This window comes from Podarcis pityusensis, assembly GCF_964106645.2.
Source record: "Podarcis pityusensis genome assembly, chromosome: 2".
NCBI classification, from domain to species: Eukaryota; Metazoa; Chordata; class Lepidosauria; order Squamata; family Lacertidae; genus Podarcis; species Podarcis pityusensis.
Genome location: NC_138029.1, coordinates 83,023,893 through 83,050,196, shown reverse-complemented (window position 1 = coordinate 83,050,196; position 26,304 = coordinate 83,023,893). Strand labels below are relative to the sequence as shown.

General features: G+C 40.5%; 1 protein-coding gene across 2 annotated transcripts in view; it reads right to left on the bottom strand.

Annotated features, from left to right (window-relative positions):
• Nucleotides 1-26,304, bottom strand: part of CACNA2D3 (calcium voltage-gated channel auxiliary subunit alpha2delta 3) — a 479,869-nt gene that overhangs the window by 44,185 nt on the left and 409,380 nt on the right. For both annotated transcript variants that reach the window (XM_080996726.1, XM_080996727.1), the window contains 4 exons: nucleotides 8,679-8,740; nucleotides 7,508-7,552; nucleotides 5,779-5,841; nucleotides 2,475-2,545 (listed from right to left, as the gene is read on the bottom strand). In XM_080996726.1, coding sequence (XP_080852852.1) covers nucleotides 2,475-2,545; nucleotides 5,779-5,841; nucleotides 7,508-7,552; nucleotides 8,679-8,740 — 241 coding nt within the window. The remainder of the gene's footprint in view (nucleotides 1-2,474; nucleotides 2,546-5,778; nucleotides 5,842-7,507; nucleotides 7,553-8,678; nucleotides 8,741-26,304) is intronic.

Below are 26,304 nucleotides of genomic sequence, written 5' to 3'. Positions count from 1 at the left end.
ATTAGATACCAAGGCTATAAAAGGGGCTACACCCACTTTAGCTTTAGTCAGTCTTTCCCTAACTTTCCCTAACTCAGTATAATGCTCTACATCATATTACATGACAAAAATATAAGCCATGTGTGAAGGTGTGTTTGTTTGCTTTTTTAAAAAGCTAACACATTAGTTATACATTAAAGGTAAAGGGTAAAGGGACCCCTGACCATTAGGTCCAGTCGTGGCTGACTCTGGGGTTGCGACACTCATCTCGCTTTATTGGGCAAGGGAGCCGGCGTACAGCTTCTGGGTCATGTGGCCAGCATGACTAAGCCACATTACTTGCAATAAAATATGGTTGTGGGATGAGATTAGCTTTTCAATATAACTTGGAACTGGATTTCTTAATTTCTGCAGGTATTTTATTTGTTAACTTTTAAAAACACTTCTGTTTCACCTGAACAACAAAGTCTATCATGGTTTAGCAATGATTTGACAGTTGTTAGATATTACACTTCAGAAATATCTGTGTGTAATACAAAGGCAAATTTCCCCTGAGTACACCTCTAAGGTCAGTAACTACTTACATCAGAAAGTTAGCTGATGTAAATAAATTGTCCAGCCTCACTGAAGAAACTTTTTTTAGAGAGCTTCCATGCCTCTCCCAACCACTGATCACTGATCAAAAACCCAATTCTTCCAGGGAATATGTATATGGATTTTTCTATGAATGGCCCACAGAGCAGGAATAGTAGCAAGACAACTAAAGATGGAGGAGAAATTTATTCCGTTTGCATTTAAAGGAGCATCTATGTAATTCAAACAGTATGTGAACCAAAACACAGGTATTTTTCAAAATTTACACTTTACCATTTGTGATATATTCTGTCAACAGAATAATGTGTACAAAAAGGCAACAATTACAATATGGGCTATAGATATTGGTTACAACATAGAATTGTCTGCATGGGAAAAATTATGGGGGCGAACCATGAATTTCTCTGCCTGCTATCTTATTAAGGAAAACCTACAAAAGATGATGTACCAGTGCTCCTTGACACCCAGCAAATTAGTGAAAATGTACAAAAGGGGGTTTAATTTATGCTGGAAGGTAGAGGGAACCCTGATTCATATGTGGTGGGCGTGTAAGTACGCTAGAGAGTATTGGGAAATGATTCACATGGAATTTAAAAAGATTGTAAAACTCACATTTCCCAAAAGACCAGAGGAAATAATAGGTGATGACACTCCAAAAAAGACACTCAATATATTTTTATACACAACCGCTGCAGCTAGAATAGTATATGCGAAAAAACTGAAAGAAGAAGAGTTTTGGCAGAACAAATTGATAGAATACATATAATTAGTAACTATAACCGTGAAACTAAGGAATAAGGATGAGTTAAAGAGAAGAGAAGAGTGGAGGTGTTTCGGAGATTAACTTAAGGGTACAATATACAATTTAACGTACAAGTAGGAGTTAACATATAAGCAGCAGATAATATCAAAAAAGAAGACTTGAGAAGATAATGGGTGAAATATCAGGATATGCAGCAAATCAAGATTTGCACAGAATGCCATAGAGAGATGGACTGAGAAAATAGTTCAGTGATTGGTATTGTATGGTGTGTGTATAAAAACTGTCAAAATTTCATAAATAAAAGCTAAAAAATAAAAACAAATAATGTGTATAAAAAATTCATATACTATTGGAAAGCGTGCTTAATATTAGCAAAGATATACTAATACAGAGTGTAATACGTTCCATCAGCAGAAGTATTTGCAAGGGTGGGGAAAGCCTGGAAAAGTGCACTTGGGGGGGGGGGTTCCATCCATTAAGCCAAAATGGAATGATTGTCTTAGTGTGAATTCCTTCTACTACATTAGAAGTACTACTACTACTACTACTACTACTACTAGAAGTAGTACTACTACTTTCCATTAGTGGAAAGATCCAGTCTGGATTTCTAAAAAAACAAGTCAAGCCAGATGAACCTCATTTCTTTTTTACAAGCTGAGTGGATTAGGGGAATGCTGTGGACATAGTGTATCTTGATTTCAGTAAGACTTTTGACAAAGTCCCCCATGATATTCTTGTGGAGAAGCTGGTAAAATGTGGGCTAAATGAGGTAACTTGTTAAGCGGATTTATAGCTGGTTGACTGACTGAATCCAAAGCGTGTTCACTAATGGTAACTCCTCATCATGGAAAAAAGTGACAAGTGTGGTGCTTCAGGGTTCTGTGATTGCAACAGCCACAGTTAATGAAAACTCTTCCGGGTTTGTGGGTGGGTTGGTAGAAGAAATACCAACCCAGAGCACTGTGACGCCCACAGGGGAAAGAACCAGGCCCAATAAGCTGCCTCAGACAGAAAATCAGGATAGAAATAAAGGAAGCCATTACACAGAAACAAGCAAAATGATTTTTGAACTTGTCTTCCTATGTATTATCATTTTTGTTTGATGACTGAAAAAAGTAGTGGAGAGTAGACTTCTTACCTTTTAAAAGAACCCATTATGAGCAATTTGTTCATCACTGCACCCTCAACCTCACCAAAGAAGTTTCCAGTCTGCAAGAGAAAACATAACCGTGTCCAGAGATTTAAATAAATGCCAATCTATGCTGGCTGCAATGTACCATGGCAGCTCCTATGAAACCATTGGAGGAGTTTTGACAGCTACGTAATGAAGTTTTAAGGGGTACTTCTCTTTCATAAAAATTGAAAAAGGATTTAACTGTCAGGACACGTTACAGGGATTACAAAATAATCCCTTGAGCAGATGTGAGAGCTTACACAATAGACTGGGATTCATTGCATAACATCTGATGTTGGAAATAAAATAAAAAATACACTCAAACACTAAAGCTTGTAAAGAAAATACTCTAATCTGAGCATAAACCCATGTGATTAAAAAGCTGCTCCATAAAGATATAAACAGGGTTTGAAAGGATTTCCTAAACAAATCATAAAAAAGTATTTTTTTTGTAATTCCTATATGACCTGCTTAAACTGTTTGAAACTACATTTTATCAGACATATAAATGTTTATATTCTGTTTCTGTATGAATAGCTTCATACTGGGGAAGCCTGCATTATGGTCTTGTTCACTAAATTAAAGAGGCCTGGGATAATGAAGATAAATCTTGGACAGGAAAACAACCGTTTGGGTTATAGGTTTTCTGGGCAATCCCAAAGAGACCCGTTATCTCCCAGGCAGGCCTCTTTCCTGACATACAGTTTCGAAAGCCCCATACATATGTACTGAGGTGTCATTTTGTAGCGCAGAAACAACTTGTTCGTTAAAAACCCTTGAGTACATTGCTTCATACAACCGCCCCACCCCCATGAAATTCCTGCATGCATTCTATCTACTCCTTAAAGGAGTAATCCCAAAATTTCTGTGGGAAGAAAAGGGATGGTGTGGATTCCATGGGTTTTGTTTTAATGAAACCCTGATACCATGGCAAATGATAGACATGGCTTCAAATATGCACCTGGGAGTTTGTTGGCAAAGAAATTACAGGCTAAGCCAAAAACGGAAGCATTCCTCTGCTTAAAGAACAAGCATTGCCTTCTCTACCCGAAAGTATTTGGGTGTGTAAATCTTGCTAGGAGCAAGGAGATCATTTGTACTTTATTGCTTTAATGCATCAGGTTCACTGGGGCCCTGCGAGCAATGAATATCAAGAGGCTAAGGGTGTCAGGCATCAAACAGGCCCCAACAACTACACTTTTCTCAGATTCACAAAAATGACAACAACCTATATCATTTCACAAAAAGAAGGAAATCTGATTCTACAACTATGCATCAGTTGCAGTTCAGCTTTAAAGGTTAACTTTCATCGCATAATAATAAGCTTTGGATAATTTGAAACAATAGTAGAATGATGCAACCAAGCATGTTTAATTTCTGCTGGTTTATATGGGGGGGGGTATTTAAGCATGTATTGAGATCATGCAGGTTTAGCTGAATAAGGTTTCCAGAATTTTCTGCTTTACTGAACTTAATTTGACCTTTCCATTGAAAATTCCATACTAAGAATTTTCTAGAAAACACCATGCGAGTGCTTCTCTAGTTACCCATAAATGAGGAGTTTTCACAATATCTATAGGATGAAAAATGGAAGAATCCTTGTTTATCTTAAAATTACTATAATTTCAAATATTTTGTGTACCCAATATCCTTTGCCTCTGTGTTGCTAGGACCATTTCCAATGTCCTCACAGACCTCAAAAAACTATGATTAGATATTCAGATTGCATTTCTAGGATATCCAGGAGGGGAAATACACATCAAGACAGTGTTAACTGTGGCCATTCAACAAGATGCTGTCCTCCTGGGTCCTGCACAACTCTAAGGAGATATCTGCCCAATCCTCCTCTGTTCTTTCACATACATTCTCTCTGGTTTGAGTAGTTAACTCAATCTGTTTTACCTCTGCTATGCCAGGGAGTGTATCATAAAGGGGAAATAGGTAGGGTTGCCATATGTCCTCTTTTTCCAGGACCTGTCCTCATTTCCATGAGTATGTAAAATGAGAGTTGTCATAGAGATCCATAGTGAAAAGCAGAAGTCAGCAAATATGTCCTCTTTTTTGCTCTTCAAAATATGGCAACCCTAGAAATAAGTGTAGCACTGATCAAGGAAGTCACAGTTAAGGACAAGGATTTTGGGACAGACCGATCACAAAGTACAAAACAACTTGTGGAATTCAGTGACTTGAGCTGTGATGGTGCCCATGGTCAAAAAAGAGGAAACACATCATCCAGAAAGGGCACTGATCTGCAGAAATTTGCACATGCTAATTTATGTGTATAGATACAAATTTAGAAATGATTACTATAATGTAAACAGAAATATAATACATCCCCACACAGTGGGGAAAACTATGACCAGGGACCTGTTGTTGGGCAATGTCAAGGCTCCAGCTCTCCCTTCTTACGGTTCTTTATCTTTAAACAGGACTTTGACCAAGCCGAAGACTGCTCTTTGTAAAGTAGGGCTCATGGTTCCCCTAGAAGGCCACTAGTTTAAGTGGCTTTAAAAGGAGATTAGACAAATTCATGGTGGATAAGTTGAAAAATAAATATCTCCCAAATATCTCAAAAGTATTCCAAAAATATTCAACCATGCAGTCATAGAGTTGTTATCAGTGGATGCTTTTCAATTTAAATATTAAAATTTGATATGTTCTGCAGACTTATGGTCATTGTTTTCATACACTGTTTGATCCAAATTAATTTAGGTTTACGAAGTTACTTCAGCATAGATATGTATTGCCAGAGGCTGCTATATTGGGCCACTGCTAACCCGTATTTTCTGAAGTCATGCATAACAAACCACATTCTACTTGTTCCTAATTCTTCCGGTATATTCATTAAATAACTTGATTTTCTATCCAAAGCCATGGGCAAACTTTAACACTCTATATTAACAGCCATAATTGTATCGCTCATACAGAATTGCTTTATCTTCAAAATGTTAGAACAAACCTTTCTAATTTTTTTTTTTGGGGGGGGGAGACTTTCAGAGAAACCTCCCTCTCAAGGTAAAAATTCCTCAAGAGTGACAGACATGTCTGCAGAAAGGGGTTCTATAAATTTAAAATTTTATGAGCTTTAGAGCAGACCCACCCTGCTGTGAGGCAGAATTATTTCAGACCCCCATAAAGATAGACTACATGCTTTTGGGCAGGGAGGTTGCATTTATTTTTTAATCTTATGCTACTTATTTCCTCAACACAGATCAGACAGAAAACCTAATTTGTATGAAACTGATTTTAAAAAGAGTTTTACACTTACCTGTGTGTAATCTTCTGAAACTAGTATAAATCCATTATTATCAATGAGGTAACAGTTAATATTCTGTAACATAACACAAGTTATGATCAAATGCTTGATTTCAAGAATTAAAGAAGTTCACTGATGAGCTATATAAAGGGGAAATGCTTTATTCATATGCATTGGTAAATGTTCACTGTGGAGATTCTGTCTTTATGTTTCTCATCCAAGCACATAATAGTGATGTTTTCCATCTCTCACAAAAGGCACACTCTGCGCAGGTCTGGAGGCCAAACAGCACTTCTCTGAGACTGCACAGTGGTGCAGTTAGTTAATATTAATCTCTAATATATACTTTACACAAGATTGTGGCGTGTTCATTCTTTCAAGAGGGATATAAGGGGACTTGCCAGGAATGTAATAGTGAAAGGCTTACACAAGCCTGCAACCAGCTATCTGCTGTGCATTTAACAGGGGAATGTAAAACTCTGCTAAGTAAAGGAACTTGCTAGCACAACTTAGGAAGGATATTAATAAACAATATATCCTCTCCCACCTCCCTGAACATTCCCACACTTGTGACCTCCTCAGTTGATGGAAGAGAAGATTTGGAGTGACCTACAAGCCACTCTGGAGGGCTTTGTGCATTACTTCACTTCCTTCAAAATGTAGTAAGCCAGCCCTGACCATCTGCTAAATGGGGCCTGAGACCTTTGTCCCAAAGTCCTGTTTTGATGACATCATGGACAGTGAGAGAGGATAAATGCATTGCAATATCCAACAGCATAACGTGGATGGGTGACATGGGCTTGAGGATTTTGCTCCATGGTTTGTAAGAGTTTCCATTCAGGGAAGGAGATGTGCACTCATGGAAGGATTCAAAAACTTTGGGTCCAATTCATGTTGTGGAGCTCTAGATGTTGGAACATATCTATTTTGCCACAGTGTTTGCAGATGACAGAAGGTGTGCGCATGTATTTGTGGCAATTTGTTAGGGGTGCAAAGTCCCCTGCCCTGCAGATGCTGTGAGCAGTAGGCCTCACCACTCCACAAAGCCCGGCCAGCGGAAGGTGGAAGTTTGGATGGCATCCAAACTGTACAATCTCAGGTAAGGATGCAGTTAAGCACATACCTTGAAATGAACTCATTCTTCTTTTAGTCAGCAGCACGGAAGGGGAATCTGTAGCCCTCAATATGTTGTTTGACTCCAAATCCTATAATCTGGCCATTTTGGTTGGGGCTGATGGGAGTTGGAGTCCAGCAACACCTGCAGGTTTTCTATCCCTATCTCTGGTCAAGAGCCTTAGCACAATATAAAAGGTATAACCCATTGCTGGGCAGCTTTGGGGAGGAAAAAAAGTTTCAAGAAAATGTTGCTTTATATAAGTAATACCAGGCCAAAACAATGGAAAACTCCACCTTTCTGTACATTTAAAATAATGGCAAAGAGAAGAAAAGCCCACATACTTCTTAGTAATATGTTTGCTTTTTACATAATCATTCCCCCAGCATTCAAGCATACAACCACCACTGGTATGTTCATATGTCCAGGAAAAGCTTTATCACTGGATCTTGTAGATTACCGCTAGATAAATTGACTCTTAGTCCTTTGGTAGGGTTGGTTGAAGGTTGTGTTGCGTATTCATTTGTAAATACATGCTTTAAGAAAATAAAAATGTCTCCAATTTTTACTTGTGTTCACTTTGCAACCCTGCAGGTATTAAATGTTAAGAAAATATCTCCTGCTTACCTCGTCATCACAGCTGATAGAGCATCTCCCATCCAGAGACGTACACTGTAGGAGAATATATTTATCCCATGAGAATACTCTTTTATTTTTTCTGCTATTGAACTTAACAAAGATGCTTGATTTATAAATAATATTAAGAGAGTAAAATGAAACCTATGTGATTCCTACTTGATACTGGGATCTAGTTCTACAACAGACTAAGAGCTGTACCAAGTACTTATTTTACTTTAATAGATTTCTAATCTACTCTTCATTGCCAGTCCCAGAGCAGGTTACAGTGAGACACAATCACGACACAAAGTCATAATATTCAACGAATTCAATTACATCAGACCCAAGCAGCAAAAAACCGCATCATTAAAACCTATTAAACATACGCTTTTACCATAGATGCGATTCAACTCACATCTCCCACATGTATTAGGGAGGGAGGTTGTTTGTAAAGAAACCAAACACACTCAGACTCACTCACACAAGTTCACTTGGTCAGGAAAGGACTGGTGGTGGGTTGAGAGGCAGGCTAGAGGTGGGCAAAGAGGAAGAGAGTGAGCCAATCAAAAAAGATTGCGCCTGCAAGGAGAAATGTCTGTCCAAGTATGATGAAAGCATAAGGCAATCAGGTTTGGACTACAAGGGGATAATTAAAATAATTATCTTGCGTGGCTTTGCGAGGCTGCGATCAGACTGTCTGACCCAGCCTCGCAAAGTGGCATGGGGGACGCACTCACACGCCGGAGCCCAGTGGAGGAGAGAGGCAGTGATGCTGCCGCAGAGTCTCCACCACTTCCACCCCTCTTCCTCCCTCCTTGGTGGGCAGTAGCAGCAGCTGTGCCTTCCCCTCCCTCTGGGCCTTCAGTTGGTCAGAAATATTGATGTGGAAGATATACCTTGCATTTTGTTAAATCGCCTTCTTAAAAGTGCCTATAGACAGGCTCTGTTTTGCATGCAGTCCTGGTTTGGAGTACCACTTTGGACTTTAATGGATGAGGTGACTGGGGTGACTAAACTGATGGGCTTTATCTAGCAGGGAGTCTTTAGATTTTCTATTTAACCATAATTCATTGGAAACCATTGTTTCATTGGGGAAAAAATGCAGCACAGGTTCTGCCAAGATCTTTACCTTTTCTTCTCTTCGTGGGGTAAAGCTATCCAATACCTAACTGTAACATACCTGTCTACTAGCAGTCCAAAATTTCCTCTGGAAAAACTCAAGTTTCATCTGGATACCAACAGCTGGTGAAATAATAAAGAACAGGGGTTTGTTTTGTAGGCTTTTTATGCTTTCATTTAATAATTTACAATTCAATGCTTTTTAAAACTGGAAACAATTGTAAAAAGAAAGAAAGAAAATCTCTCAGAGTTAATACCTCAGAAGGAACGTGGACAACAAATAGAAATCAACATGCCACTCTACAAATAAGGTAAGCCCAATATGAGGATACAAACTGACTTCTGCTTTCAATTCTATATGCATTTATGTAGAATTAACATTTTTTTCAGTGGAACTGACTTCTATGCAGATTTACTTAGTTTTTGCAGCCACTTCTTGTGGCTGTCTCCACTGTGGGCTTACTCTCAAGTAAAAGGCTGTTATTGGTGCCATAGTTAAGGCTAAGGGGACCATAAAGCATTGAAAGAGCTACTAGTGCATCTTGCATGACCTGCTTCCTTTCCAAGCTAAATTCCTACACTAGTCTTTCCCAGTTTGGCGAGGTCCTCTCCCCAGCAGGCTATTTATTCAGGGCCCTTTTCTGAGCCTGCTGGCCTTATGCTGTTGACCCTTGTTTTTCCAGTCTGAATAATTCATTTTAACAGATGATAAAAAAACAGCAACCACGAGAATGCATCTAGTTTGGTGATAGAATACTGATATCAAATTCTAAATTGTTTTATTACATTGGTTCTGCACAAGTTTGATTCCATGTCTTCCTCATTTTTATTTATCTCTCCCCCCCCCCCCACGTAAGAAATGTACTTTAACTGAGCAAGATAAAGCTAGCCTTACGCGACACAGCAGAAGCCAATTGCCCTCAGTGCAACTTGCCTTCCGCAAACTGGCCAGGGAAAACAAAAATACTGCAACCATTCATTTTCCGGAACAAGAGGTTTAAAGGCAGGGTCCAGGAATAGTTTCTGAGTAATACTGTGCCAACATATGGGAACTAGATAGAGACAGCTACTTTCCAATTGGCTTGAAAATGTCTCTTGTGGTGGCTGGAAAGTGTGAAGAGCCAGTAATCTGTTGGCTTCATCCATGTGGGGAACTGTTATCATGCTCCTTCAGCCACTTGGAAATGCAGAGATGAAAAAGCATGACGATGTTGGATTCCACACGTAGCTGGAACCTCTCGTTGAATGGCTCTCCTCGTGGATGAAATCCCAACACCGGGAGATATCTGCATGCTAAGGAAGAGGGAGGCAGGTTCCTGGTCCTCCAGACTTCAGCTTCAAGGACCGATAATGTGATGTCTGAACTGGGTCTAAATCTCGAATGCAAGCATGTGTTGGAGGGTTGTGTAGTATCCACATCAAAGCACAAAAAACAAACAAACATCTTTTAACAACCAGCCTACACCCAGCTTATAATGGTAACATTCACAGGCCTTCCCAATGTAAGGACAGACACTATTTAATAGTGCCTGTTCTGCTGACAGAAAGCTCTTTGATCCAGCAAAGCCTTCCATGCATAGAGAGGGGAGGGGAAGGTGAATATTCTCCTTCCTCATGCAGCCCCTCCCACGCCCTACCAAAAGAACAAGATCAAAGGGGAAATGAGAAAGCAAGACCAGATCACAAGCTAAGAGTCAGGCCCAAAGAACAAGTCAAAATGCATTGGAGAGAGAATACCAAGAGAGAGAATACTACAAAAAAGACCACTGAGTCAGGAAGTGCTCTTGCTCCATTTCCTGCTCAGGCAGAGTTAATGGTCAGCCTTGGTGGAGTCAGTTCAGAAGGTTATTCCCTGAGAAGCTTTAGTGATGCTACTGTACATGGGGTGATTTAGTGATGCTACATGGGACAGTGGTCAGCTCTTCTTAACAAGATTACAGAAATCCACATTGTGAGCAGGTAACAATCTTTTCCCAGTAGTGATGTATGGAAGTGAGAGCTGGACCATAAAGAAGGCTGATCGCCAAAGAATTGATGCTTTTGAATTGTGGTGCTGGAGGAGACTCTTGAGAGTCCCATGGACTACAAGAAGATCAAACGTATCCATTCTGAAGGAAATCAGCCCTGGGTGCTCACTGGAAGGACAGATCCTGAAGCTGAGGCTCCAATACTTTGGCCACCTCATGAGAAGAGAAGACTCCCTGGAAAAGACCCTGATGTTGGGAAAGATTGAGAGCACAAGAAGAAGGGGATGTCAGAGGATGAGATGGTTGGACAGTGTTCTTGAAGCTATCAGCATGAGTCTGACCAAACTGCGGGAGGCAGTGGAAGACAGGAGTGCCTGGCGTGCTCTGGTCCATGGGGTCACGAAGAGTCAGACACGACTAAACGACTAAACAACAACAACAACAACAACAACAATCTTAGAATTACTCAGGGCTTTTTTAGCTGGAACTCACAGGAACTCAGTTCTGGCCCCTCTCAGGTGGGTGCCATTGCCATTGTAAGAGAACAAGGCAGCTGTTCATGGTGAGTTCCGGCACTTCCCCCCCCTAGAAAAATAGCACTGGAATTACTGGCCTTGGAATAAGATGGGGAAAACTTCCCTTACTAATGCACAGCAATGTAATACTTTTGATATCTCATTTTGATGACAGGCTTCACATTAAATATGCAGAAGAGTGGTAAGTTTATAGTGGATAAATCAAAGAGACTTTATGTTTCTTATAACATCCACACTGCATGGGAAGAAATTAAAATCTGTGATGAAACAATTATACAATGGATCATCTAGAAAACATTCCATGTGCAGATTATTTTTCTACTGAATGGTACTGCGCAATGTTTGACTCCAAAGGACAATTCAAATCCTGGGACTGATTTCTGCAAAGCTTAAATTATTCTCATTTCAAAGTAATGAGGAAAAGCAAGAAATTGCTATTTTGTGTGGTGTCACTCTTAAGTGTTTTAATGATTTTTTTTTTTTAAAAAACTGGATTATATAGGAAATAAAAGATCAGGCAGAATCAGTGGACTTGCTCCTGCTTGTCTGCATTCAGGTAGAACACCTACCATTTTAATGGAATTTTTTCTTGTTTAAAAATGGCAGGACTGGATTTATTACTATTTTCCCAGGTGTTCCATCCTTTTTGATATCTTAAGCTTTTGGCTCATAATACAGCTGCAGCATTAACTTGCAAGGTACAGCTTAGCTATAATATTTCAGATGTGTAGCTGAGGCCATAGACTCAAACTGCATCATGATAAAATCAACAAATGTCCCATGTGATTCTTTGATGGGAGAGAACAGAAGAAAATGCTCCCACACACACTTCATGGGAGTAGTGGCTGGACCAAGAGTTTGCTTTGAAGAAACAGAACATAGCCTGTCCTCTTACTCAAGCCTCTTTTATTGTTTATATGTTGTATTTTACAACCTTTTTAGGAAGACTGCATAGGGTTTTATGTGCCTTTGGAATGTCTCCCCAGAATTCATTTCCCCCAACACACTACGCTTTGAAAAGTCATTGCCATATGAAGCATAATAAACGGCAATTATGAATGTTTCCTGCTTTTCAGGTCATAGTGATTTAATTGAACTGATTTTCAGAAGAATTAGCAGCACTAGTGAATGGAATACTAATTTGCTTTTGAACTTCAGTGGCAAAAACAAAGCAATGCTGCAGGATTTAGTGTGAGAAAATATATGTATATTTCTTGTGCTTCTCAAGAGCAATGAAACAAACATAGGTTTGTTTGTTTTTTAAATGTTTGGATCATCTAATGCTCTGAGAACCATTCCACTACACACACACACACACACACACACACACACACACACAAAACCCTTCTGGAGCCAGCACATTCTTCTTCTGCACATTCTACAATCCAATCCGTCAATATACCAGAGCTTCAGAGTTCAATAGATAAACCCCAAACTGGTTAATATTTGTCAGCATCCTACAAATCAGTTGCACTTTTAAAAGGCAATGACTCAAACTTACAGCTCCCATGCCGTTAATTTCCTGTACAGCCAGGTTCATGAATATAGTTGTTGCTTTTAATGGATGAGTCAGGAAACATTTCATTGATGCTGACAACATGGTAGGGGCATTAAATGGCACTGTGCTGAGCCATCTCTATTGACCAATAATAAGTGTGGGGTGGTTTCCTACCACTGTGTTTTGGGACATATGTGTTGTCATTTCCTAGCAACTAGTAGCCGACTCATTGGCCACACTGGCAGAACGCAAAAGGAAGGAGCTTATGGCAGTGCCAGCGGGTGTGCCCAGCAGCTGGCAACCTCATGCTGAGCTGGCATCCTAGGCAAACATCCCCTTTCCGCTAGAGCTCTGCTGGCCCAGGGTTCATCACTGACTATCTGGAAATAACTTACAGACTAAATGCAGATGCTTGGGAACCTAGGAAGCTGCCTTATTCTGGGTCAGACCATTGATCTGTCTAGCTCATTGACATTCACTGGCAGCAGCCCTCCAGGGTTTCTTTCCCAGTCTGATCTGAAGCCATCATGGCCTGAACCTTGGGACCTTTCGCATTTAAAGCATGTTCTCTACCACTGAGCTATGGCTCTTCCTGGTAACACCCTGTCTTCCCTCAATTTATTTCTTTTCTTCTTCTTTTTACACCTTTGACACCTAACTACCTGTTTGGACCATTTCTTACTGCATTAAAGGATGCTCTGTTGTTAGTTCCAAGAGCACAGGATGCAATCCAAACACGTCCAGCTCTCATCAGTGCTTGGATGGGAGGCCACCTAAGAGCTCTCATTGACAATGCCTCGAGGTGGGACACAAACATATTAAATGAATACAACAATAACTATAAGAAAGGGTTGAATCCAGGAGTCCTCTTTCCATTTGCAGAACAGGCTCTGATCCAGCAGAAGCTACTGTTGGAGAATGGCTAGCGGGTGGGAGAGGCAGTTTTTGGCCAATCTCTCCCTTCCTCTTCATCATCCACCCAAATTGGATTGGATTTCAATGTCTAGAATTAATAGTACATCAATAATATAAATAGTAGGGCTCCAATGAAATCTGCCACCCCATTCTGGGTAGGGTGGGGGCACTTGCCATAGTGGTGAGAAGTAGCTCGTCAGCAGCAATCTCCCCCCAGTGGCTACAACCTGCCATTCTCCCCACCACATCTAGGATACCCCTAGAATGATGTGGCATTTTGAGGGAAGCTAAATGGATTACTGCAGGGAATTAACTGAAGAGTTCGAAGTACATTTTAACAGTTTAGACTTAATATAAAGCGGGGGGTGGGGGTGGAGAGAGGAAATTGTCACAGTTTGGCTCATTTCCTTTCCAATCCATTCCAAACCATCCAACCCACTGTGAAGCAGAGGGAAAACCTCCCCCACCTCTTATTTCATTTTGGCTATATGCACAGCGGAGTTCACAACGAGGTTTGTCTTGGGTTTTGTCAGCGTGCCTGTCCTTTCGCAAAGGAAGAGGAGACATGAGCTGGAAACCTATTCATTAAAGCCTCTATATCTTGCCCTCCTGGTGCAAAAGCATCACCCAGGGTGGCTTACAACATTCAAAACGGCAATTTCATGAAACATGATAATATAATAAAACAATCAGCCAAGGAGGTGAAACCAGCTGTCAAGACCAAGCATAAATGCAGTATTTGCCACATGCTACAAAAGCCTGCTGGAATAAAATGGTCTAATAAATGATGAATAAAGTGACCTGGGAATGATCGGAGTTCTAGTCCATTACCTTTTGGGCACCCAAGCATGGAGAAGGTTGCATTACATGAACACAGGAAAGATGGGAAGCAGGACCTACAACCTTTCATGCATCTATATCCCTAAAAGATATATTGTATACATTCATACCAGTAGATATATTAATATGTTCTAAATCAATATTTTATTTTTAAAAGTATCACCTATCTGCATAAAGATGCTTTAGAATCAGTCACTCACTCATTCAGAGACTTATTTGCTGGGCTACCAACATGACACAAAAAGCAAGTTTAGGTATGTCCTGATTCCTAGAAAAAAATCTGACAGTGCGCTTATCTTCCTAAAAATGGTACCTATGAAATTCAGTCCAAAATAATTGAGGTAATTTACCACTCTAAAAGCTGAACTATGGTACAAGCATGTACCATAGTAAACTTGGTTGTTGAGAAAGTCACCACCCTCTAAAGTGAAAAAAATTAACGTGAAGATCTGTCTGAAAAAGAGCCACAAATCAATGCTGGATATATTTGTATGGGCAGCAAACAACAAAGCAACAACAACAACTTCATAAAAAGCGCTGCTCAACACATGTTGAGAAAACGTCTCTTCAAGGATTAATGTTACATGTTCTGTTTAAAAATATGGGCAGTTCGGTGCTGGTAGATGCCAGCTGTCCCATGACAAAAGCACAGATTTTGGAGGTACTGGGGAGACAAATGTGCATTTATTAGACATATACCAGCAATTATGTACAAAGAGCCCACATAGTTTGTATGAAAATGCATGTTCCTGTATTTCTATAATAAGGATGCTGGCATTTATAGAGATTAGCTGTTAAGAGTAAATTCCTTTAAAGCAGCTTACTCGTTTGTTGTCATTATCTACTCCTAGTCATTCATTCATTTAATATTTGTTTTTAAAAATGCAGCAGTTTCTAATCTGTGCAGAAGACAGCACCACACTAAATTGTTCAGCAATACTCAATGTTCAATATAAACATAAGGTACTTACTGGGTTGGCTAAGAGCCATCTATCCTGAAGTACCCTGATCTTTAGTTCTAAGCCATGTTGAAACAAGAAGTCATTAATTCAATCCCAGCAAGATTTTAATGTAAACTGCAATGCTGAGATTTCCCTTTTTCTAATCTACCTTCATCCTGTAGCCTCTCAAAGCAGGGTAGGGTTGTGCATATCTTTCTTTTTAAAGGACAGAGCAGTTGTGTTTATATAGCTTCTCAGAAAGATAATTGTAGGTGTGCCTGGTAAGATTCTATTGAAATCAATTTTCAATGGTGCACTTATAATAACTAGATACTGGCAGGATCATTGTAAAAACCTGCAGTTTTAAAAAATATATATGAGATATATATCAGAACAGATGAATAAAAGAATAAGTTAAGACAATTTGGAGTATGCAGGAAAGGACAAAAATAAATGTAAGGAACTGCAGAAAGAGGGAGAAGGGGGGTTGAAACTGAAAATTGTAAAACTTTGCAAAATTATAATGTATGAATAAATGAAAATTACACACACACACACACACACACACACACACACTACATACTGAGAGCCTCTTGGTTTAAAATAATTTATCATTTCATTGGTATATGGTAAAATGGGGAAGCAGAAGACATGATCCTCAGAACTGATCCACTGATTCTCTAATCCACTGAAATCTATAAACTGTGACATGATTTACATCCTATGCCCTTTTAAAACGTGTTGGGGGTTATTGGGTTGTTGTTTTTATTTTGATTATGTATTCTGTGGTTTTATATTCTGATTTTAGTCTGTGAACCACCCTGAGACCTGTGGGCATAGGGCAGTATATAAATAATAAATAATGATAATAATAATAATAAATAATGATAATAATGCAAGTGCAGTGAAGATATGGAACACATTAGCTAGGCTGAAATAGGTCACAACTAATACACAATACTCTTTGTAACTTGCCAAAATTGCAAACAACCAACTTAAGTCCATAATGGTGGAGAAGCAATGTTTTCCCTATACCCTTTTGGTGTGATGCTAGAGCAGGCATAGGCAAACTCGGCCCTCCAGATGTTTTGGGACTACAACTCCCATCACCCCTAGCTAACAGGACCAGTGACAGGGATGATGGGAATTGTAGTCTTAAAACATCTGGAGGGCCAAGTTTGCCTATGCCTGTGCTAGAGCATGAAAGAAGCCTAGGAACTGACATACAGTAGATTACAGTTTATTATTCGTCAGTTGTTACAATGAGAAACCTATCACATTTACAAAAAGAAAAACGCACACCAATAAATAAATTTTAGAAAGGGGCAAGATTAGAAAAAAACAACCAAGACTCCTTGTGCTCCACTCCCCCTTTCTTACCACCCAGGATGGCCCTGCCTTCTGCCTGCCCTTCAGAGTCAGCACGTCACACAGGGCTGGGTCTCCTCCTCCTCACCCACTCGCCAGCAGCCACTGCAAGCTGCCCAAGGGAGGAGGCCAGCAGCGGAGACCATAGAGATGTCTTGGAGAGGTGACGGAATGCTTCCTCACAGCTGCTTACACTGCTCAGGACAAGCGGTAGCAGTACTGGCAGGGGGAATAGGGACATTCTAGGGTCAAATCAGACGGCTTTCATAATTCCAGCACTGTTCCTGGAAAATCGGGACACTTGGAACGTATGCCATCATAGGAAGTGCAAGGGAAAAAATAGTAAACACTGTAAATAATAATTCACTGGGGTGGCGTGAGCAGACACTTCTCTTTGGGGCAGCTCAGAGACCAGGGGCGGTGGCAGCTGCTGCCTGAAGGAGAGGGAAGAGGAGGCTGAGGAAACACATCACAAGGGAGGGTGTTTGAAAAGGGGTGAAGGGCTGCCAACTCTGCAAAATGTTTCCCCAAAGGGAAGCCTCAGAAAGAATGTAGTTGGAGCTGTAGACTCAAAAAGTTTGAAAACCTCTGCCCTAGGGAGAGCATTCTTCCTAAAATATCTAGATTTTTCACTACTCACATCTTAGCATCCCTTGGTTCAGTTATTAGAAAGAACATGTTCCAGAATTGCTCAACTTCTCTATCACCATGTGTGCAATACAGACAGCTACACTTATTAGGGACATTACAGTAGCCTTTATGTTCATGTCCATTGACTGTCCCTTTTGAATATACATTTTGATGCAGCACCCATTCATTCTTTTGCCAGATGTGACTGAATTCCACTGAGCTTCCCTGATAGCAGAAGAGGCTGAGAGTGCCTGATGATTTTACCTGCCAAATTACTAAAATATATCTAGGCATTTCCACTGGTGAAACACTATACACCATCCCTGAGCTTAAACGAAAGCAGATTCCACAGCATTCTTGCTGTTTTCGTAAACGTGTGCTTTGCAATAGATTTTCTTTATAAAACAAACCCCATAGTGGCCTGCTTTGGAAGTGTTCGACAGCGAAATCAGTATAATTCATCCTCAATTGAGTGTTCCAAGGATTTATTATTTCTGACAACAGCACAATTGTGGTACATGTGGTGAAGAATGAGAAGTTCACCCATATACCTTGCTTTCCTCTCCGCCTTCATATATTTATATACATATATATAAGTTTTCTGTGGGTGGAAAAGAATTTTTAAAACATGGTGGGCAGAGGCTAAAAAAATCTGCTTGTAGTTAAGAAATATGCCAAAAGCTCTCTAGGATGTTGTGGCAGATATAAAACTCACTGCGCTGTCTGCTACATCAGTTGAAACAGAAGGTTAAAAAAAAAAATTGCTGGAGGAAGAGGAATGGAGACACAGGAACAGCAGCCTGCTGTATATTGCCTTGTAAAACATACCTGCCATTGAAATGAAGAACAGCAGCAGCAAGCAGAGGTATCCCATGTCGTTCATGCTTGATAGCATCATATGGAAAGTTTTTGCCCCCTCTGTGCACCATTTGGGAAATGTCATAGAGAGCAGTAACACAGATATTCCTGTTTCTCCCTGGCTATTATACTCACATACACTATGTGGCTACGACAGCTACTGATGACTAAAGAGGACCACTAGGTAGCATTCACCATTAAAGGGTATAGAGAGCATAGGGAGTGTGACATTGAACAAGTGGGACTCTCTCCCTCTGGTTTCCTACCCACCTTCAATTGTCAGCCAACATTCTGTGGCCATGGGAATGCTCAGACCACAATGGGTTACTTTGCTTCTCCCTGCCCCTTAGGTTCTTACCCAATCTTTCTGTACTTCTGCAAATGTTGGGGTCTCCTCAAGCTTCATGAAACTTACCTCCTATGTAGAGGGTCTCAATTTGGCAATGTAAGTAAGCCAGACTTGGAGAGTTTAGTTCAGTGTTAGCATACACACACACACACACAATGAAATGTTTGGGCTTTGGTACATCTTTCAAGCACTTATTTCAAAGAAATGTCATCTCATGGGGAAACTGCGACATCCATCTAAGCAGATCTCAAATAGTCTATTCAATAGAAATCTGTAGGGAAAGAGGTCTCAATGCTCTTCACTATATGGCCATTTCCCACTCATGTGCTTGTTTATATTTTAATGTAGGCCTACTACTGATCAATGTATGTGAAGTTCTTTTTGTGTATGCAAGAATAAAGCAAATCACAGAAGCCAGTATTTTGAATCTGAAGCTTTTTTTAAAAAAACGGGCTAAAAAAAACTAATATAAAGGCTTTGCATCCTTTTTTCTTTCTTTTTCATTGATACTTTGCTTTAAAAAGATTAGGCACCCAACCCCCTCAAAACAACTCCATAGTCACTCTAAGATAGAATGTATACATTATTTCATTATCATTGCATGAGATTGACAAATGTAATGCCATAATTTAGAACAACCGCATAGCTACCAACTTGCAAAAAAGAAAAGCACCAAGACCAAGACAACATTGGAATCTTCTGTGATGTAGCCATGGATAATGTGGGCTATCCATCATAAGTGAAAATGAAATTGAGTAAAATGTATAGCCTTTGAGAAGAAATGATCTAAAATATCTAAATAAAACAACATGTAAACCCTGCGCTTAATCTCAGACATGCTTTTCTAATTCTTCCTTTTTCTTGATCCTTTTTGTTTCTATTACTTTTATGTAAAGTGTCATCTGCTTCTATTTACTGCAACAATATGAAGTCACTAATTAACTTTAATCATGCTTATCTGCCCGACATTTTCTCTGTATCTGCAAAAGGATGCACAGCACACACAACTCTGTATGTAAGTGGAGAGTTGATTGAAAAATTGAAACCTGTTTTTGCTGCCATCACTAAATAGGCAGACACATGAAATTTGATTTAAAGTCTCTGGCTACTACTTTATTTAACTTGCAATTAAATGTAAGCTAACCCAGTCTCTCATTTCCCTGGGGTAGTACCAGACTCACAAGGCCCCCTTTCCCGCAAACCAAAATGCTGGTGCGTAGGGGAGCCTAGCTAGTGTAGGAAAAGATTCTTGTATCTGGGCCAGATCACCGAAAAGCATGCCCTATGTATTTATATCCCACCTTCAAATGCTTATGGCTCTCCCTGCGCCACAAAGAGACCCAAATTTTGGGACTATCATACCAAGTTGCTCTTAATGAGTCATGGTTTTTAAAAACAAGTGAATGGATTCAAGCTGATTCTCCCAATGGAATTCGAAGTATAACCTCAAGCTAAGTAGCAGCAGAGCCAGTAGATAAACTTCGTTGCATCCAGCATAGAATATAATATATGAGACTTCTTTGCATAATATTGGAAAGATCTCATCATCAAACCCCCAATTTGCTTCCCAGGATCTAATGGCTTAACTTTTAAAGGGATTGGGGGGTGGGGCGGGGAGAACCAAATTATTTTACCTACCGGTAGCAGTTGAAGAAACCCGATCCAAGTCCATTGAAGCCCAAAGACTAAAATTATTCAAAGTTTTGGACTGAGTCCAGCAGTAATATAATATGATCTCCTATTAACCCACTGGAAGCAGTTGGTATGTCTCTCACTAATCACCAAGCCACTTAACAAGGAGGAAGCAGAAACCCTGTATTTTAAACTCTCTCTGACATATAGTTCAACATTCTCTTTGAATAAGGGATCTTGGAACATTAATACAAAGTTCATTTAGAAAGCTCTGAGAAATAGAAGCTTTAGAGATCTTTGTTTCATGACACAATACATGCAAATACATATTACTGATGTCCTTGTTTTATGTCCAGAAAAGCCACTTAAGCAGCAGACGGTTTGGATTGAAGAACCAGTTTGGGAATGTGTTTAACCCATTTGGGGACTGATTTCATAGCTCCAAATCATCCCCAAACTTCTTTCCCCCCAATTCAAACGGGCATTTTGGAATTGACAAGGGGAATTGCTTGGAAGGGCGTGTTTAGTATGGAGAAACGATTGTGCAGAAAAGACTACTACAAACATATTGTCTGTAAGTGGCTTTTTTCAGGGTGGGTGGGGGCAGTGTTATCCAGTGCTTTATTTGAAAAAAAGGAGGTGCCAGTACGCACCCCTCCCCCCCACTTTGCCTATTTCCTCCTCCACCACTGCTTCCTGCCCCCCCCCCGGCATTTTGGCATGACCCACCAAAGCGGGTTTACCACAAAGTGGTGCAGCTAGAGCAGCCGGTGCAGCAAGGAAAGAAGGGAATGAAGTGTTGGCTGTTCTAACCCTGGCATGTTGTGATAGAGCAAAGCAGTCCTCCTCTACCACAAAGTGGCATGGCTAGAGCAGCCCGGCTAAACAAAGGAAGAAGGGGGAAATGTCAGCTGCTCTAGCCACACCACTTTCTGGTAGGCCCACTTTGTCATGTTGCACCAAAATGGCTCCAGGGAAGCCACGGGGGAGTAGGCGAAAAGAAACACCTGGTGTTATCAAGGTTTGGCTACACATGTTTACTCTTAGCTCCTACTTTCTAAACACAATGCATCTCCAGAAAAGCATTTGTTAGGCAAGTGTTCACATAACGAGCTGATGATTTCCATCATTTCCTATAGGAAAATTAAAAAAAATGTCCAGTAACACAATTTTTATTTTTTATTTTTATTTAAAAAACATATATATTTCAACTGCGTCAGACCAACATGGCTACCTACCTGAATCTATTTCCTATAGGAACACTTCTAATCCATCCTTTCCCCCTCTATGCTTTCTGCCCGAAACTGCTGCAGCCAATCAGCAAAAACCAAACAAAAACTGATTTGTCTGATCTCTCTTGTTCCCTGATTTCTCCAATCTCTTTTCTTCCCTCCATGGTTTATGCCTTAAATGTTTGCCGCCCACCAAACAAGTAAGGAAAGGAACAAACATTGGCTATTCGGATATGTGATTCAACCACTGGTGCAGCGAGGTTTGGGTATAACTTTGTGTTTGGCTGAGATTTCAGATGATGAATGTTCTGATAGCGGGACCTGCATGCAATTTTCTCTGACTTCAGAAGGTTCAGATAGTGTCTTCTGTATTAATTTTTGAACATTTGCTGAAACCTTTTTATGCGGTTAGGCTTAAGGGGGAAAAAAATCTATTTCTGTAATAGTGAGCTGTGATTTAAGGGGGGAATTGTGTGTGGTTTTTATTGTATATATAATTGTTGTAAACCGTTCTGATACTATTTATGAAATTGTGGCATATAAGTATTTTTAAAAACAAATAAATCAAACAGTGCAAAGGCAGCAGCTTGTGGTTGCTGACCAGTTTGAATCTTGAAGATCGTATTACAACAGTCCTCAAAGGGACGCACTGGCTGCCAAGGTGCTACCAAGCCAAATAAGTAATCACTTATAAAGTCCTACACAACCGAGGACCTAGATATTGGAAGGAACATCTTCTAACACAGTAGCCTGACTGTGCACTAAGATCAGGTCTGCCAGGTTTTTCTACATCCTAGGGACAACCATTATGGTCCATGCACTTGTTACTTCTAGATATGCTTGCTTAGTGCTTTTTTCTGGGGGGATGCAGGGGGGTGCATACCCCTAAACATTTTGTGAATCTAACGGGAGAAGAAACTAATTTAAAAGAACTTTTTAGTTTCTTCTCTAGCGTGGTGAATCGTCAGTTCTGTTGCTACCCCCGATGGCGGCCTCATTTCCTGTCACTGTGTTTTCTGAGTCTCAGATGGAATGAGAGTACCCCTCTCATTTCTTTTTAATTTTTCTTTGTTTGTATGCTCTTTCTTTTTTTCTATTTCTTTGCATATTTGATGTGTGTATGTATATACAATATCAAAATTAAATTAAAAAAGAGTGTACCCCTAAACATTTTTTTAAAGAAAAAAAAACCACTGTGCTTACTGTAATTTGCTTTTTGTGGGGGTCACCCTTGAATTTAGTCTGGAAGCAGCAGCTATTGCAAAATGCTGCTTCATAATTGCTCTCTGGAGCAACTTATCAGCAACATATGATACCTTTGTTTAAAGCATTGTGCTGACTGCCAATCTGATTCTATTTTAAGTATTATTGTCGTGAAATGTTTTACTGGTGACTGGATTTTCAAACACTTGTACAAACATCAAAATTTGTGTAAAAGGTTGCAAAGAGCAGCCACAGAGATGATTTGCCCCATCTCTGTAGGAAATCTATGGGGTGCCTTCAATAGAGAGGTAAAACTGAAACAGAGTTTTAAGCCTATTGCAAATTTTACCTGCGCTGTGAAGTGGCTTCTCCCTATTTGCTGCAGATACAAGGCTAGTACTTGTCAGTTTCACTGCTGCTCTCTGCAGCCTGTCCACAGAACTTCTCTGAATTTATGACATTCTATCCAACCCACAAAGGCTGCAAAGAATGACACTGAAACTGACAGGCTCAATTCAGAATAATTCCCCATAGACGTAAAACTGGCAAGGGGTTTCATATATATTGTTAATTACTTTTCTACTATTAAGGAACTGCTCAGTTCCACTGCTGCTCTTTGTGGCCCTTGAATTGGGACTACTTAATATGGAATTAACCCCTAACTTTCCAGAACTTGCAGCTGGTTGGTGGGGGTGGATGCACACCTGCACTGAACTTGTTTGGAAATGTTGAAGATATCGGAGACAGAGCTCCTCTGGATATCTGACACCCAAGGCTGGACCAACAGAAAACTCCCAACAACATATAAGGGACAATTCTGTACACGCCTAGTTTAAGCAGTGAAATAAAAGTTGCCAGACTACATTAGAATGCCAAAAGGAAGCTTGCTATTTTTTAAGTGGCCAGTTTTAAGAGTTTAAGAAATTATTCTTTTTTGTGCTCACAAGTTTACATTAGAGTTTTATCACAAAGGATAGGTAGGGTGGGGGAGGAAGGGGAAAAAAGAAAATTAAAGAGCACAGGAACATCTGTGTACCCATTTTTATTGCCAATACCCTCAACAGGAAGACAGAAATAGCCACATAGGAATAAAAGGTAACTTGACAGCTCTAATCATATGTTGCCAGAAGATGGACCAAGTAGGAAGGTTTGACTAAAAAGGAAAAAACAACAACAACAACCAAAGGGTAATAATTTCTTCTACCACAACTCAAGAGTGCATCAAACAAGGCCTGTATTATTGTTGGAAAGGAACCTCACACAGTGCTGTAACTTTTCACTGACCCTGCTCTGTGAACATCTTTTCAATTTGTTAGTGCTAAAAATAACACAATTGTAGTTGCAAAGGATTACCCAAACTAAGAGAGGCAGTGTTTAAAGCTTCCATTCTGTAGCACAGAGAGCTGCAGGATCTTGGGAAAAACACCTGGCTTGGAAGACTCGTCTTAAAGACAATGGTTATAAAAACAATTTGTCATCTAATAGATATGCGAGCCAAAGGAAAAGTTTACTAAGTCTATAGAGAATTCTGAGCCGAGGAAAACCATAAAAGCCACAGCAGGAAGCAATAATATCTATATTACTGTTCTGTATCATACATCCCATTCAAGACTCATGGGTGGAGCCTGGTGACAGTCATCATAATGAGAAGTGATGGGCTATGTCAAGAGTGGAGGGAATTTTATTTGTAGAAATTAATACAATGAAGCAGCACATCAGAACTTTCAGGTTGCCACAGATACTAGCAGCAAAATATTTTGACCCAACACTCACGTCTAGGTTAAATGCAGAAAATGTGGATTGAAGAGTTGTTGAGTGGCGGTGTAATGCCTTTACCAGCTCACACTTCAGATCACATTAACTACACTTGCGTCAAAAACAGGGCAAAGCAAATGCAGGTAATGGCTATTATTGTCTACTTCATTATGTAGTGATCTACTCAGCCTACAACTTCAATACAAGATGTCATCTTGTATGGGACATCTTGTATTGAGGTTGTAGGTTTTGGAATAAACCCCCTCCTGAGATCTGCAATCTCACTTCTTTATTGGCCTTCCAGGGGTATGCAAAACACTTATCCCGCATTTGGCCTTTGGTTCAGCTGGCTAGAGTTACTTGGTTCTACTAGCTTTTCTGTTTTTGTTGGCTGTTGAGATAATTCATTTATGATATACCAGCTTGAGTGTGGAAGCATCATCCTAATCCACACAGAATATTCAAATAGATTCATCTATTCATTGTCTTGCGGTTACATCTGACTTTTTTCAATCATGGGACTAAGGTGGCCTGATGTCATGAGCCCCACAGCACTGCTGGGATTGAGTTTGGGTTGGCAGACCCTGATGGAGAAGCAGAAAGAAACAGAGGGGGAGTTTAGCTGAACTGGAAAAACCTGGGTTGGAAGAAGGGGGGTGGGTCCTCTATTTCTATCCCAACTTCAATTGCTTTAGAAGGGGAAGCAGAGATGCCAGCTCTCGCCTCCACACTTCCTGCAGAGAGGGACACCTCAGTGGAGGCTGGGGAGTGCTCTGATCAGCCAAGGAGGTGAGCTGAATAGGCAGCAGCAGCAACTGAACAGGAGCCTGAGCAGGAGAGGGTAGTCTTTTGGCCTAGAACCAGGCACTGCCTTCACAGATGGCAGCAGAGCTGCCCTGATGCACGTCCAATCCCACAAGGTGGGGAAGTCTCGCAAGGGTGCATGGCACTCATCTTTAAAACCTTGACAGGAGAGGTGTGGAAACACCCATCACTTGTGTCCAGTTCTGAACTTTTTGCCCTGCCCTTGAACTCCTGAGAATTCTGTCTGTTGTCAAGCATGTACCATTGCTTGCTCGATTACTTCCAAGTAAGTGCCTCTGTCTGCGTACTTTGCACAGGAGTCAAGAAGAAGAAGAGGAGGAGTTTGGATTTGATATCCGGCTTTCTCATTACCCTAAGGAGTCTCAAAGCGGCTAACAATATCCTTTCCCTTCCTCCTCCACAACAAACACTCTGTGAAGTGAGTGGGGCTGAGAGACTTCAGAGAAGTGTGACTAGCCCAAGGCGACCCAGCAGCTGCATGTGGAGGAGTGGGGAAGCGAACCCGGTTCACCAGATTACGAGTCCACCGCTCTTAATCACTACACCACACGGGCTCAAGACACATACATGTCACTGTCTATCCAAGGACTGCCTAGACTCAAGCCTACTGAAGTTCAAAAGTGGTGGCCCCATGTCCTTTCAGACCACACCCTGTGACAATAAGGCATGCCCCAGTTAACACTCCCCCATTATATATCTGCATCTGAAGAAGACAAGTAAGGTTCCAATAGGACAGTAGGAATCCACACAGTACAATGCCAGCAATGTATTGACCTTGAAGTGCATACCCATTTTAGGAAACGGGGTTTGAAGCCCAGCTTGAGTGCTGCACAATCTACATTCACAGGATTCCAGTAGCGTCATTGCCCTTCAGTGTTCGCAACATATCACTCATCAAGAGCATTATGAGCTAAACTCTAGCAGATGCTACAATAGCAGAACAAACATTTGGATGAGAAAGCATATAGAGTGAATGCAATGTCCCAGCCCATGTTCAGCTTGGCCCACTTTCCCTTAGCGTCGTCAGATCTAGTACCACATGCAGCACCTCAAAGAAAAGAGGGACAACAGAAAAGGTGCCAGGAAATTTTTCTGATGGAAGTGCATGCAGTATTGGTGACTAGCCTTTCTATCAGCT